This window comes from Gracilinanus agilis, chromosome 6 (assembly GCF_016433145.1).
Source record: "Gracilinanus agilis isolate LMUSP501 chromosome 6, AgileGrace, whole genome shotgun sequence".
In the NCBI taxonomy this organism is placed as follows: Eukaryota; Metazoa; Chordata; class Mammalia; order Didelphimorphia; family Didelphidae; genus Gracilinanus; species Gracilinanus agilis.
Window position 1 is genome coordinate 296,527,427 of NC_058135.1, and position 16,606 is coordinate 296,544,032.

At 48.1% G+C, this 16,606-nt stretch overlaps 1 protein-coding gene across 1 annotated transcript in view; it reads right to left on the minus strand.

Moving 5' to 3' along the window:
- The window catches only part of SLC22A18 (solute carrier family 22 member 18), a 52,355-nt gene extending 36,715 nt beyond the window's left edge, over nucleotides 1-15,640 (minus strand). The window contains exon 1 of the mRNA XM_044682364.1: nucleotides 15,499-15,640. Coding sequence (XP_044538299.1) covers nucleotides 15,499-15,623 — 125 coding nt within the window. The 5' untranslated portion in view covers nucleotides 15,624-15,640. The remainder of the gene's footprint in view (nucleotides 1-15,498) is intronic.
- Nucleotides 15,641-16,606: the final 966 nt, after the last annotated feature.

Genomic DNA, 16,606 nt, shown 5'->3' on the forward strand with positions numbered 1-16,606 from the left:
CCCTCTCCCTCTCCCCCTCCCCCTCTAGGGCCAAGCAGAACAAGACTAAATGCTCTTCTATATGAAAGCCCTCGAATTATTTAAAGACCATAATCTTTTCTCCTAACTCTCTGCTTGGTGGTGGTGGGGAGCAAGAGGAAAAGGGGAGGGGCCGTCTTCTTTTCTCTAGGCTAGACATTGCCAGTTCCATCATGCTCTCCTCCTGTGATGTGGTCTTAAGCCCCTTCCCCACCTTGGTGGCTGTCTTTTGGACCTTGTCCAGCTCATCGATGGCCTTCCCGAGAGAGGGGGACAGAGGGCCTGTCACTTCCTTCTTCCTGGCCCCTCTGCCTCTCTGGAATCAGCACAAGTTTCCTTTGTCTTTTCTGAGCTGCCAGAGGCTAAATAAGGAGCTTGTGGCCCCCTGTACTTTCCAGATCTTTCTCAGAAGACTGGCCACTACTGCCTGACCACCCTCCCTTCCCCATCTGTACAAGCAAGCTGACTTTTTCTGAGCCACAGTTCAAGGCTTTACATCGATCTGTAACAGCTGTAAGACCCAGTGCTCTTGCCTGTCAAGATCTGCCTGGAGCCTGCCCGTTAGGGTCCCAGCTAGCCCTCCCAGCTCTGGACACTCTGCGCCACGCCATTATCCCAAGCCATCAAGAAACTGTGAAAGAGGATGATGACTCACCCAACAGGGAGGCAGAGTCTAGTGGCCTCTGGTGGACAGCCTGTGGAATGGCTACCTCTTTCATGACTTTCCAACCTCTGGATTGCCAAAAAGAGTTTAGTGCAGTGATGGGCAAACTATTCCCCGCAAGCCAGATCCAGGCCATAGTTTGCCCATCACTGCCTTAAGGCAGTGATGGGCAAACTATGGCCTGGAGGCAAACTATGGCCTGGATCTGGCTTGCGGGGAATAGTTTGCCCATCATTGGTTTAGCTGCTAGCTCCATCTCGATGGACCCCAGGCCAAGTCCTACCCCTTTGTGACTCATGGGTGAAAATCTCAGCCCCTAATTGAGTGCTAGCCGTCTCCCCTGAGTGAAACCCGGCTTGGGGCAGTTCCTTCAAGAGATCAGGGGATGCCCCTCTGCCCACTCCAGTGAAGCCCTGATCAGGGCAGTGGCAATGGAGAGATAATAATCACAACAACAATCCCAACAGTAATAACAGAGCAAGATGGTGGCTTAGGGGCAGCCACTCAGCCAAAGCCTCCCAACATTCCCCTCCAAAGAGCTTGGGAATAAGGTCCCGCATCAAATGGAGCAATGGAGACAACAGAAGGTTGGGGACAGAGAGCTTTCCAGTTTGTTAAAAGGATTTTATTTTCATTTCACTCTGTCTCGTTAAGAGCAGAAGTTTCTATGTTAGAGGGAGTTACTTAATCTCACGCTGTCTCTTTAAGGGCAGTTTAATAAGGACAGGTTTCAGTTAGCAAAGGAACTCCATTTTCTCTGGCTGTCTCAGGGAACAGGAGTTTCTGAGGGGTGTTGATCGCTCTCTGTCAAAAAGATCTGACAGTTGACTTCTGACAGTTTGCTTTCTGATTCTGGGTGAAGGAGGTTGGAGACGATTTTATTTATTAGCATAGTTTAGATAGAGAAACATAATCATAGTTAGACAGAGTAGATAGTTAGGCCTGTGTTGTCAGGCAAGAAGAAACTACGAAGAAAGCAATTAGACGTAGGGTTTGTTAGAGATTTTAATATAGGAGGGTTCAGATTTCTAGACATAGGTATACTGTATAAGAACTATATTCTCTATTTCCTATCCCAACTCTCCTCCAAATATATAAGGGTTAGTAGTGGACCAAACTGCTTCTGGACATTTATCATGTTATAAAATATACCTGATGTTATGAGGAGCTGAAGCTGAGCGTGTGTGGGTAATGCCCAAGTGTAACACTTAAATTGTGATAATGAAACACAAAGGGCCCACAAAATGTTGGTAATGAGTCTGCTAAACTCATCTTCAGAATAACTGTGTCCCAGATGTTATGTGCAGAAATGAGCAGCCATATTTCTGGGGGTGCAAGCTGGCAGTTGCCATTTTAGAACACAGAACCTGGCAGAGTCCCCAGGCTGTGTGTCAGGGTGTCAGTTAAGGACAGGGTATAAAAGGAGGTCTCCAAACCCCTGGGAACTGTACTTCTTTTCAGACCTCACCTGGAGGGTTAGGGAGGAGGAGGGTTTGGTCCCCGAGGGTGGTTTCTGGGAGATTTCTGTTAGGCAGGTGTCATATTTAAACTCTGGGAGTTGAGAGTCACACCTTGATTGACAGGTGAAGACAGTTGGATATCAGAATGTTCCCAGAGGCCATCGGATAGGAGGAAAGGCAAAAGGAAAGGATGTAAATACCCCGGCATCCCCCTGACAGGGACCCTTGGACCCCTTTGTCTTTTGGGTCCTTGGTTTTGCCTTGCCTGAGCCTTGCCTAAACTCTTGCCTTGGACATTTGATCTTGAACATTGATTGACCTGTAGATCCTCTGATTCTCTCTGAATCCCTAGATATTTAGGCACCTGAACCATCTCTAGATATTTAGGTATCCCGGGGCCCAGGGGGGGATCCAGGAAGAGGGTAGGAGAAGAAGAAGAGGGTAGTGAAGGGTGGAATTTCCTGAAGGCTGTAGCAAACAACTGGCAGTAAGAAGCTGAGAGAAACCATCATCAATATTTGCATCATCCAAACAGTTTGCTTACTCTGGTTTGGCTGTGGCCAGGCTGAGCCAGAGGAGGTGAAGAACTGAACAGCGACAGTCCAGAGGGATTATTGTCATAGATTTGGTGTTAGGGTCACCTATTCCCCAACCCTTTCCTGATCATTCCTTTCCCTTGTTAAACAACATAGATAAAGTTATTAAGTACCTTCCTAGAGTAGTTATTCCATCACCACTCTGGGGAGGGAGCAACGCAGTCAGATGAACGTTATCCAAGGCTGATAGAGCCCAATACCAATAATCAATCAACCCCAGGTGGGACCTGAAAGGGTTACCCATCCACTGACCTTTAGGGATCCTGCCTGGGCACTGTTATAAAGAAGGGCAGTTAGTATACCATCCAGCTGGGTGGCAGGACTCAGATATCCCTGCACCAGCCATTAGGGAACCAAACCAAAGCTTCCTCAGATTAATATCTCAGATTACTACTACTAATAACCAGCCTAATAGTGGTAGTATCCAGATTACCCCCTATTCTTTTATAACACAGGTAGGAATTATTCAATCATCAGCCAAATATTCAATACTTTCTTGGCATAGATAACATCATCTTTCATACCAGCTAGTGACAAGGCTACAAGGGAGAACATCTGCCACTGACCCGGGGGCTGCCCAGCCTCTGGGCTCAGCAACAAGCTACAGAGTTGAGATTTGCCCTCGAGGCTGTCTCTTTAGTCTGCTCCTAAACAACATCAACTTGAGCTCCAGGATTAATCAACATCAACTATTTAGGCTAGGCCGTAGGGTTACCCTTCACCCACCTACCTTCCCTTTCCTTCCCTTCCCTCAGTTATTTATAATTAAACCCTGTTTAACGTTGAGCCTGAACAGTCTTGGAGCCTTGCTTACCTATCAACAACCATCCTTAATAGCTGTCTGATCCGCGTTACAGCCTAGTTGAGCAGGTCATTCCAAGCCAGTTTTCCATTTCCAACTTGAGCTTTCAGGGAGTTTCAATCAGCTTCCTGGAGACATTTTAGCTGTCTTGGCTGGATCGGTTCCAAGCCCTGGGCCTATTAGCAGAGAACCTTGGGCTTAAAGGGGACCTGACCCAGCTGCTGTGGGAGGTTATTCAATTCTCATAAAGCCTTGATTTGGGATTCCCCACCCTTCATATTCCATCAACAACATCTGCCTACGCCTCTTGGCTGCTCTTATATTGGTGATTCCCAAAGTGGGAGCTACCACCCCCAGGTGGGTGCTGCAGTGATCCAGAGAGGCGGTGATGGCCACAGACACATTTATCTTTCCTATTAATTGCTATTAAAATTAAAAAAAATTAATTTCCTAAGTAATATTTTTCTGGAAAGGGGGCGGTAGGCCAAAAAAGTTTGGGAACCGCTGCCTTATACCATCCACTTTATTATTTGCATTACACAGACTGTTCAGCTAAAATGAAGAATCTGTGGTTGGAATTATACAGACACTTCTAAATGAGCAATCTGGCCCAGTAAGGAATAATGGTATAGTCTGACTGCGCATTAGATCTTGTTTGACTGATATTACTCTCCTTTCCCTCAAATGTCCCAAGGATGTGCTCACTAAGTCTTAAGATAAAGCTGACACAAGTTTAGGTAAGTTTCAAATATTTAATGCTACTAGGCTTAAGAGAGAAGTAGGGTATCAATTGAGGAAGGAGGGAAACAGGAGATTCTTAATCTAAGCCAGGGGTTCCCAAACTTTTTTGGCCTACTGACCCCTTTCCAGAAAAAATATTACTTAGCCTCCTGGAAATTAATAAAAAAAATTTTAATAGCAATGAATAGGAAAAATAAATGCATCTGTGGCCATCACCGCTCCCCTGGATCGCTACAGCACCCACCAGGGGGTGGTAGCACCCACTTTGGGAATCACTGATCTAAACTAATGATGAAAGATGGTATTTGAAGAGGGAATGATCAGGCTTGTCAATAATCAGTTGCTGGCAGCCAGCTGTGATTGTCCTTTGTGATGTCCTTGCAATTTCCCCGTGTCTCTTCTATTTTTCATCTGTACAACTTTCCTCGTCTTGACTGTTGTCTAGTTTGACTGTAGAACTTGTCCCCTTCTTTCTTCTGGAACTGTCATGTGTGATTGTGTTGCATTGTGTTGTATGGTGCTAAAATTTTTTTGCCTTGCCATAAAAATTTTTCTGATTTTTTTTTGAAATTTATTACTAATGTTGTTGTAGTCTACTGTTTTTTACTTGCTACCTGTATGTTTATTCATCAATATCATTGCTTTACTCTATTGCACTTTGACTTTCTGACTGCTGCTGTTCTATGGCTGGGTTTGTTTGCTAAGGTAATTCTTTGGATGACTTAATGTGTGTAACATGAAACCAAGGATCTCTGCTTTTTACTTTGACAGCTGTAGGGGTTACTAAAATAATTTTATAGAGTCCCTGCCATTTAGGCTCCATTATTGACTTTCTGGTAAAGTTTCTGACATATACTGTGTCTCCCGGTTTATAGTTGTGCAAACTAAAATCAAGTGGTATTCTTTGCTGGATCAAGGTTAATCTGTATAACTCATCTAGCCTTTCTTTTAACAGCTTGATGTATTCATAGAGTTTACACTCCACTCCCAGATGTGATAGATAGTCTGACTCTTGAGGTGCCTTGCCATGCCAAGGTAATTGACCATATAGTAACTCAAAAGGTGATAAATGAGAGATACTATTTGGTTGGCTCCTGATGTGGAATAAAACCACTGGTAAAACATCTGGCCATTTCAAGCATGTTTTGGCACAGAGTTTCCTAATCAGAATTTTGAGATGTCTATTCACTCTCTTCACATGACCTGATGGCTGCAGCCAATAGACAGAACATAGATATTTTTTTATTCCTAAGGCCCGATAAGTGTGCTTTAAAATACAATGAGCAAAATGACTTTCCGAATCTGATGAAATAATAGCAGGGATGGAGAACGTTGGTATAATTTCTCTCAGTAGGATCTTGACTACGAAAGCTGCATTATTACATCTAGCTGGGAATGCTTCTGGCCACTTGGTCAGTCTATCTACAATCACCAGTGCATACCTATACCCTTGGCATTTAGACATGGTAATATAATTGATCTGCAAGCATTCAAAAGAAGTGTATGCAAGTTGTTTTCCTCCCAGGCTTCTGACTTTTGTAATGCCTTGATTGAATTGCATGCAGATTTTGCATTTTTGACAGACTCTTATTGCTGTTGTAGTTATTCCTATTGTCATCCAGTGTTTTTTTTTTTCACAGAATCCACTAGGGCTAAAGTCCCATAATGCCTTTTGTTGGGTAAAGCATTGCATAAAGTGTAGAACAGTGTTTTCGGCAGGAATGGTTCGCCACAAGGAGATATCTACACTCCATTCACTAGATCTGCTCCAAGATGTTCTTTCTAGTACTTCACTTCCTTATGCATTTTGTAATTCAGTTTCATCCACTAAGGATAAGTTCAGTACTGACTATGATCCAAATCTAGCACTAAATTTCACAGTTATATCTGCCCTGTGGTGGCCTAACTGCACTGTTCCTACTAATCTTTGATGAGCTTTGCAATGAATTGCAGATACTTTTGCTGGTAGTTGTATAGCTTGCAATAGGCCACTTATTTAATTTCCACAGGCTATTGCCTTCCCATTTGAAGTTACAAAACCACGGTTTTTCCAGATTTCTCCTGAAGAATGAGCTACTCCAAATGCATATTTTGAATCTGTAAAGATGTTAATTCATCTATCTTTTGCAATCTGGAGTGCTCTAGTTAATCCTAGGAGCTCTGCACCTTGTGCGTTGATTTTCCGTGAGAAGGCTGTAAACCATAAGGTTTTGCTTTGGGTCACAACTGCAGCCCCCGTGTACCTTTTTCCATTTACCATGTAGCATGAGCCATTGGTGTACAGATTCAAGTTGGCATTGACTAGGGGAATATTGTACAAATCCTCTCTAGTCTTCTGTACAACTTGCAAGATTTCATTGCAGTCATGAAGACTTTCACCCTCTAATGGTAAATCTGGAATTAGAGTTGCCGGGTTGATGTTTTTACACCAGTGGAAAGATAAGTTCTCATTAGTTAACAATATTGCTTGATACTGAGAGAGCTGTTGTGATGGGAAAGCCTACAGATTAGTTTTCCTCAACATTGTTTGTATTTGGCAAATGCAGATAGATCACTCCATTAGGATTGCATTGAATAGTAGCTGTTAATTTGCATAAAATATCCCTCCCAATTAGGTTGGATGGACATGATGGCATTAATAAGAAAGAATGATCAAGAGAGAGTGGACCCAATTTTACCATTTTTGCTTTGAATTTTGGTACAGATTGTGATAAACTGGATGCCCCATGGACCCTCAAACTCCCTTCATTTTTGCACCTTTCTGGCATTGTCTGCAGAACAGAACATGCAGCCTCAGTGTTGACCATAGCTTCGTAATAGTTTCCTTCGATCATGATGGTGACCAGAGGCTCATTCTGTTTATTTGCCTTTACAGGTACAAGAGGCATTTGTGATTTCTCTAAAGATAGCATGTGTTCTGGTGTAGACCTGTTCTGCATATGGTTTTCTTCCCATAGCAGTGTGTCATCCTTGTCATTTTTCAGTGTCAGTGCAGAAAAGTCCACATGATTTTTAAAAATCATGTCTGTGGTGTATCCCTGCAGATCTGTGTTGCAGGAGTTCTGACAGCCTGCTCTGACCCCACTCTTAGGATTCTGAATCGCCATGATGACTCTGCCCATGGAATGTTGAGAATGTGACAGGTCTCCACTTGAGGGTAGAGTGAAGTTTTCAGTTAACTTATCAGCTTTTCTTTCTAAGTCTTGAGAAGTATAAACTTCCTCTTTGGCAGCTTCTGGTTCTGGTTTGTAAGTAGAGTTTTCACCATTCCCTGCCTCAGATTCAAGTTCTTCTATCTCTAAGACGTGATAGTTAACTTCTCCTTCACATGTCTGTGAAACTTCTGGCAATTCACTGGAACTCTCTGAGTGAGTTACTTTTGTTAACTTCTTTAGCTAACCCACTAGGTGTTAATGTGATCTCACGACTGTCCTTTTTCACACAAAACTGTGGTTGATACTCCTCAACCTGTGGGTTCAGACTTGAAACCAGGTAACCTTCATTTGTATGGATGTTCTCATATAACTCTGTTTCAAGCTGAAGGACTAAAGAGGTTCCTTTAGAATCCTGGAGACATTTCTTCTCGGCACTGTAGCTACTGGTTTCATTTACTGCTTTTGCAAGGGGTTTTGCTTCTTCTATGGGAAATAGTTTCCACTTTTGGGTTACATGTGTAGCAAGTGCATCAACATAATGTAAATCCCTTTCTTTGTCTTTATTCAAGGTTGCCTTTTTGATTGCAACTTGAAATAAAGATTTTAAACTGTGGATTTTCTACAATCAAGCTGGATCTTGATTGCTTCATATTTTTGCAAGCTATTACTGATCCTTTCCATAAAGTCCTTTTGTTGCATATCCAAACTTCCCAGTGAGGAATATGCAGACTGACTTTCCTCAAGCTCATTGCTTGACATCTTTTCTCATCTCCAAGATGTCCTGCAGCTCTTCTTTTTCTACAGCAATCTTTTCTCTTCCCCTTGTATCTAATGCAGTAAATTCACTCTCATTAATAATACAGCCTAAGCAGTGTACTTTCTTTCTCTTTTGCCTTTTTGCATCCACCATTCTTAATATATTTTATTGTTCCCAGTTCATCAGTTCATATATTTTTTGGCCTTTCTCCCAATTTTAGGTAACTCTCCATGTTGTCCAAGGATGGCGTTTGGCTATATTTCCTGCAATTGTGTTCACAGCATTTGTCATGTGTTTTACTTTCTTCACATTGGTTTTGCTTACTGGACCGTCTAGAATTATAGTAGATCTTTCTAGTATTTTCCTTATTATCATTGCTGTAGGTTTTGTTAAAGTTTATCTGTCTCTTAAATTTGCAGAATTTTACAATATGGCCCTTGTTCCCACAAAGACTGCAAGTCCGTGTTGCATTGTTATTTCTCCTGTTGTTGTTGTGATTATTGGATTGTCTGGATTAACTGCTACCCCTACTCCCTTGTAATGCTAGGTTCTTAATATTTTCCCTTTCTTTTTCCTTTCTTGCCTCCTTGAGCTGTCTCTTTAAGTCTGCAATAACTGAGTCCTTTTCTGTGTCAGATTCCCTGGCTACTCTTTGCTCTTTAGCTCAAGAATCATGAATAAAGGTCATGTGTTGTCTTAGATCTTCAATAGACAGCATTTTCCATTGAGGGCAGCTCTACCTAAAATAGTTTTGGATGGGAATGGCAGTCCCTTTTATGAATTGTCTCTGAATGTGTTGCAATGCCTCAGATGCATGTTCACCCCTAAATCCTAATAGATTTTCAGCATTTTCAACAAGTCTATCCAGATACAGACTGGGATGCTCATCCTCAGCCTGTCTCAGTTTCTCAAATTTGTTCCATGCATTTGGTCTCTTTGCATGGATATGCATCGCCTCTAAAAGATCAGTTCTACATTGGAGAAGGTATCTCATGTTAGCATGAGACGACACTTCCAGATCTTGATGCGCAGTATGCCATGAGGTCAAATTTTCATTGTTTCTGGTCTCTTCCAAAAATTTTGCTTTCTCAGAGGTTGTAAAAAATTCATCTAAAAGAAACTCCACGTCTTGGAAACTTGGGTTAAAAAGTTCAAAGGTTCTTGTCATTTCTTTTGCTGATTTGTGGGGGGATAGAGGATACTTGGGGAACCTACGGTGTAACACTTCTAGATCTTGTGCAGTGAAAGCCTTGTAGGATTTCAGGTGTACAATTCCCCCTTCCAATTGTAAAACCATACAGTCAACTATGGGAAACAGAGATATGGTGGTGGGTGCATTATCTTTAGGCTCAGTCTTAGTATTACTATCAGTGGTGGGACTAGTAGCTGCTGCAGTCTGTGCCTTCTCTATGATCTCCAGTTGCATGATAGTGTGATTATCTATGTTCTCACCTTTCTTTTTATCTTTTAGAAGCCTTCCTGCCCATCCTAGAATTGGCACTAAATACCAGTTCTGAGGCTCCCAGGGCTGGGCAGGGGGAGGGTAAAGTGACTTGCCCAGGGTCCCCCAGCTATGAAGTTCAGAACATAGACAATCACACTATCATGCAACTGGAGATCAGCTGAGAAATGTTGTTGCTTGCTGTTGAAGTATGAATCAAGATCAACTTGTTTGGTACAAAGGGATCACAGGATCTGAGGCTCTAAGTTGGTTAATGCAGGTTGCTGGCAATTCAAGTTGACCTAAGGCCTACCGAAACCAACCTCCCACTTCCACAGCCAATCTCCAGATTGAGATGAAATTTCAGTTCAAATCCTTCCTTATATACTGGAGCTACTAACTGACTCGGCACATGGCACCTCCTGCCAGTCTCAGCTCATTCTATGTTCTAAACAGACAACTGTCCATCATCTTACTCTCCATGTTGATTTGCAAAATATCATTACAATCAGATTCCTATCAATATTTATTAACCCTTCACAGCTTTATTAACCTCCTGTACAATATTTACTAACCATAATAAGTTCAAGGAAGCTTAAGAGACTGAGAGGAGAAGACAGTGACACTGAGGCAGGAAACCTTTCCAGAGCCCACTGTGCTGGAGCAATAACTGCATGAAAGGGTGCAGCTGGGTAGCTCAGTGGACTGAGAGCCAGGCCTAGAGACGGGAGGTCCTGGGTTCAAATCTGACCTCAGATACTTCCCGGCTGGGTGACCCTGGGCAAGTCACTTGACCCCCATTGCCTTCTCTTACCAATCTTCTGCCTTGGAGCCAATACATAGTATTGACTCCAAGATGGAAGGTGAATGTTTAAAAAAAAAATAGCCACACAAGAGCAGCTCTGGGAGCTCTCAGGCCAGAGACTGTAGGGGGGCAGGCAAGGGCTTGGAAAGGAATTACGGGGCACCCTTTGCTAGTGTACGAGCAGCATTTCTATTGCCTGTACTTGGTTCTGGGCCATGGTTCCAGGGCAGAGAGGAGCTCTGGGGGTCACTTTCCAGGGCGCCTCCAAAGAAAAAGGCCGGTTTTCAAAAGCCTCTGTGGTTTACCTGGGATTGATCCTCACCTGGGAGAGGAAACAGCCAATTGCTTCATACCCACTGCTGCAAGCAGCCAAGGGCCTGCTCTTACTCTGCCTGGGCCTAGAGAACTTTGGGGGGAACTGGATCCCTGCCTCATGCCTAATCATGAAGCCCCTCTGCAAAGCCACTCCGGGGGATTTCAATGAATCTGTCGACTCCCCCAGTCCCTTGTAGGACCCACCAAAAGACTGAAGGAAGCCCAAACCCAAGTGCCGACAAATTATTCATATGGTGTACTGACAGCCGTAGCGGCTTTGCCCTGGGTCTGTTAGGCCAAAAGTAGGGGCCAGGCCTCAGGACGGTCGCTCCCTTTTCCAAACCTTCAGACCCCCATTCTAGGATGGCCAGTGTGCCTTCACGGGTCAGCCTCAGAGGCTCTCCTCAGCCAAGACGCTCTGAAACTGGCACCCTTTGCCCAAATGACAGTCACGTGCCCCCTGCTCACCCACCAGGCCTTTGCCCAAGCCTCCCCCTCCCGCTTGCAATTCCTCCAAGCCCACTCCACTGACTTCTGCCCCCATTCCTTCTTTTTAAAAAATAAGACAAAAGATGGAATTGAACGGCCTAAGGCCCCTTCCTGCCCCCTCCGCTTCCCCTGTTCCACCTGATAGAACCCCGTTACTTCCCATGCTGCGACCTGACAAATTCATGATGGATCCATGATCTGAGCTGATACTGTCTGCACCGTGCTAGGAGCTATACAGTCATGGGGACCAGGGGCACCCCCAAACAACCAATGAGATGAATCCCAGACTACCTACACCCCATCTTTCCCAAACCCACAAAAACCTCCGGCTCCCCCCAGCGACCTCTCCTTTGCCTTTGCTGCGCCTGATAAACCTCGCTGAAGGGCTCTCTCAGGTTTCATGTTGTCTCTTGTCGGAAGTGGCAGGAAGCAGATCGCAGAATGGATCAGAAGCCAGAATCCAACAGTCAGTTGTTTACAAGAGACGTGCTCGAAACAGAAAGACCCACACAGAGTTCAGCAGGGACAGAGCCTGAGAAAGACGGGCCGCCGGTACGACCTTCGAAGAAGCAAAAGCAAACCCAGCCCTACGTAAAGGAGATAATCAAGGAAGCTCCATTAAACTGCCACGTACCACAGACAGTGAAGTCCTAGGAAAACACTTGGCGGCCAGTTTCTCTAATAAATGCCTCATTTCTCAAACCTCCAGTGTAGAACAGAGACAAGTGATAGAGAGAGAAGAGCCGTTCCGCGATTTCAGAACGGTCAGAGGAGATGAACAGGCCGTTTTCAGAACTTTCAGAAGAGGAAACAATGCTCTAAATCACAGCTGATTAGAAAAAGGCAAATTAACACCGCTGTGAGGCCCCCCACGGGGGAGGACAGGCGAGAGGGGCACTAATCAACCGGGGGTGGAGTTGGGAGCTGGGCCCCCCATTCTGGAGGATAACTTGGCAATGGACCCAAAGGACTACGGAACCGTGCATCCTTCTGACCCAGCCAGGCACTCCTGGGCTTCTCCCAAAGAGATCAAAGAAAAGGGAAAAGACCCGCAGGCACTAGAAGAGTGGTCGCTGCTCTCTCATGGGGCCGCAGAATGGGAAACTGAGGGGAAGCTCATCATGGCACAGTGGCACGTGATTGTGATGGAGGGTTACCACGCTATAGGAAATGGGGGGGGGAGGGGGTTCAGAAACATGGATGAACGGATGCAAAGGGAAGTGAGAAGAACTGGGGGTTCATTGTGCACAGCAGCAGCACTAGGGGGAAGAGTATTCACTGTGAATGGCTTGGCTGCTCTGAGCAGTACAGTGAGTGATCCAAGCCAATTCCAAAGGAGGGAGAAAGAGAGACAAAGACAGAGAGATGGAGAGAGAAGGGAGAGAGAGAGAGAGAGGGAAGGAGGAAGAGAGAGAGAGAGAGAGAGAGAGAAACAGAGAGAGAGAGAGAGAGACAGAGAGAGAGACAGACAGAGAGAGAGACAGAGAGAGAAGGGAGAGAGAGAGAGAGAGAGAGAGAGAGGGAGGAAGAGAGAGACGGAGACAGAGAGAGACAGAGAGAAAGGAAGAGACAGAGAGAAGGGAGAGAGACAGAGAGATAGGGAGAGAGGGAGAGAGAAAGGGGAAGAGGAGGGAGAGACAGAGACAGAGAGACAGAGAGAGAAGGGAGAGACAGAGAGAGAAGGGAGAGACAGAGACGGAGAGAGAAGGGAGAGAGAGAGAGGGAGAGAAAAAGAAAGAAGGAGAGAGAGGAAGGGAAGAGGGAGGGAGGGAGAGAGAAACAGAGAGGGTTCCAGGTGCCAGTGGGAGGAGAGTTTTCTCACTTCCTTTAATTTTCTTGGCTTTTTAAAAAACATGGCCAACAGGGATTTCCCATTTATAACTGATGTCAGATCTTGCCTTCTCAGTGGGGGGAGGGAAGGGAGAGAATTTGGGGTTCAAAATTTTAAAAGAAAAGAAGGTCTAAAATGAATGAATAATAACACACTGATGTGCTCACAGTTTACAAAGTTCTTTCAGTATTTCACAAGAAACTTTTTGAGTGAGTCCCACAAGACCTTCATAGCACAGAAAACAACACTGCTCGGATTATTCCCATTTTAAAGGGAAGAAAACTGAGGCACAGACGGGGTGAGTAATTTTATTTGTGGCTGCACAGCTCGTGTTTCTATGATGCTTTTACAGTGCGTAGAGCCCTTTCCTCAAACACCCCTCTGAGTTTGGAGTATAACCTTGTCCTGATCTTACAGATGAGGAAACTGAGGCTCTGGGCTCTTGCTCTTGTCCTGAGCTGCCTTTCAAGGAGGCTGCGGGGACACTAGTGGGGAGAGACTGTTCTGGAGGGCATCAGGATGGCGTTCTGGGCCCGAGACAAAGCAGCGTCTGTCACCCCACCTCAAAGTTCCTGAGGTTCTGGTCAGCTCCTGAGCTTGGCCTTCACTTTCCTGTCTGAGCCTGGAATGTCCTGGCTTCCCTCCTAGCTCTGCCTTGATACTGTCTCCTGTGGGAACTTGTCCTGGTGCCGCCCTTGTTGTGGGGCCCCCAGGGGGGCCCCCAGGGGGGCTGGGCTGGAACACCAGACCCCGAGGCAGAAGATGTGTCTTCGAGTTCCAATCTGACCCTGGGTGTTCAGTAGTCGTGTGACCCTGGCAAACCGCTGCACCCTCTTTGCCTCAGTTTCCCCATCTGTCAAATGAGCTGGAGAAGGAAATGACCAGCGGCTCTGGTATCTCTGCCAAGGACAGCCAGACAGGATCATGGCGAGCTGGGCAGGGCTGACCGAACCACCGAACAGTCACTGGCCCTCTGCTGCCTCCTCCTCCGCTTAGCGAGGATGCCCTTATTGGCGCCTGACGGTGTCCCCCGCTTGGAGCGTGAGGACTCGTGAGGGCTGAAGGGCCGGGAGCTGCCAGACACTGAGCCCCGCCGCGAGGATGGCGTCCGGCCTGCCTGAGCTCCCAGAAATCCCTGCTGGTGTCTAGAAGGAAGGGAAGCTCCACCAGAACCGGGCTGGCCCAGAGGAAGGCCAGGCGGGCACTTGTCGGATTGGAGGAAGCCTTTGGAGGTGCTGCTGCGTTCGGTCAGGCCTGCCTTGGTGCCTGGGGCACCCCAAGACCAGCCAAGGAGTTCTCTGGCTTTGGGACTTCCTTTGGAGGGGGACAATCCTAGGGGGCAGCCAGGAGGCGGTCACTCGGGGCCTTTATTATCTCATCTGGCCTGGGCTGACTCTTGTTTTAAACCATGACATCAAGTATCGATTCCGAGGGAGAAGAGCCATAAGGGCTGGGCAATAGGGGTTAAGTGACTTGTCCAGGGTCACGCAGCTGGGAAGTGCTTGAGGCCAGATCTGATCCACTGAGCCACCCGGCTGCCCCCCCCAAATGTTTAGTTTTCCGTTTCAGTCATTTTCCAGTCAAGTCTAACACTTCGTGACCCATTGGGGGGGGTTTCTTGGCAAAGCTACTGGGGTCCGCCCTGACTGCTGAGAGCTCTGAGCCCTCTGGCGGGGGGGCTCCCAGGCACCGCCTGCCTGTCTCTGGGCCAGCCAGGGATGGAAGGGCCAGCCCGGTGCGGGCGTCTCCCTCTGCTGGGCAGAGACGGTCATTTCAGGCTCAGCCAGCATCCTCTGACTCCCTCAAGCCCACGTTTCACAAGTGTCCACTGACAGAGAAAAGTATGGCGAGCCCTGAGGGAAATTCCTCATTTACAGATGGGTAAACTGAGGTCCAGGGAGGAAAGAGACGGTGCCAAAGGTCACCCCGCCAGAAACAGCCCCGTTTCTCTGGCCTCAGAGCCACCATCCCGTGCCCTGATCCTCTGGGCACAGCAAGCCTTCGAGAAGGGCAGGGTGGGGAAACTGAGGCCCGGGGAAGCAAAAGGCTGAAAGGCTAGCATGAGGCAGAGCTGGCAACGGCAGCCTGAGCTCTCCTGATGCCCTCAGCCTCCAGGAATAAGGCGAGCAGCCTCTAGGGGAGCCCCCACTGGGCTTGGGGCCGGCCACCTGCCGAAGTGACCGTCACAGGAAGGCACGACGCCCTCCCCAGGGGTCTCGTTAGGCACAGGGCAGGGCGTCCCCTCGCTTACAGGAGGGGAGACCGAGGCCCCGCCGCCTCCTCTGCTGCCCGGCCTCTCTCTAGCTGAGAGGACGCCCTCCTCCTCTCCCGCTGGTCTGCCAGGAGCCCTGCAGGGCCAGCCTCGGCTCCCCCACCACAAGACAGAGGCGCAGGGTTCGAGCCGGCGGCCGTGCGGTCACTCACCCAAACCTGGAGCTCAGTGTCCCGCCCAGCAAGGAGCCCAGGATGACTCCTATTCCAAAGCACAGGCCCAGCTTCCCCAGGGCTCCGGGGCGCTCTGCGGGGGTGGTCAGGTCTGTGATGACCATCTGGGCCCCTGGGAGAAAGGGAGACAAAGGTAAAGGCCAGAACCCCGGCAGGGCCTCGCTGCCTCCCCTCCAGGGCCAGTCGACCCTCTCCCCCCTTTCAGCCTAGGCCCTCCTGGTCCAGGCCATTCCCTGGGGCTCCGGGGCTTACTGTGGGGATGACCCTGGGCAAGTCACTTTCCTGATCCATAAAACAGAGGCGGGACTTGAGGGCCCCCCCCTGCACCCCCTGCAGCTTTTTCTCCCCGCAGGACCCTCTGATGAGGGCTCCCCTTCCCGCCGGACTCCGCCTCAGGCCTCTCTCACGCCCCTCCAGGACGAACCCTCCCTGCTGTCCCCAGAAGCGGCTCCAGGGATCCAGTTCAGAGTCGGCTGCATTCAGGCCCTCCTTCGGCAGCCGCCTCCTCTGCCTCTCGCGACCCCAGGATCGGGGCTCCAGAGTGGGGGGCCCTGGAGGGAGGCCCCTGCGCTAGAGGCGGCTGAAGCTCCCTGCTGGCGGATCCTGGGCGAGTCCCTCCATGTCGGGGAGCCTCGATCCGGACTGCAGAGTGTGGCCCGGAGGGTGCCCCCATCCCGGATGGCTCTCCGTGTGGGCTCCCCAGCCCTGGGCCGGAAGGGAAGCTCTGTGGGTGCCCGCAAGATGGGACCCCTGTAAACCTCTGCCTCCTCCTCTCTCAAAGGGGGGACTTGGACGCCCGGATCCTGGCGCCATTTCACCCATTTCACCCAGCCCTCCCTCCTTTTACAGAGGGGGAAACCGAGGCCCCGGAGGGGAGGGGGCTCGTCTCCTACGCGGCCACTTGGCCACAGAGCCTGGATTTGAGCCCACCAGCTTCTCAGGTCTGAAACCCAGGCCTTTCCCCGGGAGGCCCCGTACGCTGCAGCGGGTCTACACTGACCCCCCAACACAAAGGGCTCTTTCCCTGGGCTTAGTGCCTGGAGGCCAGCCCAAGCCCCCTCCTTCGGAAAGTCTCCCACCTTTCCTC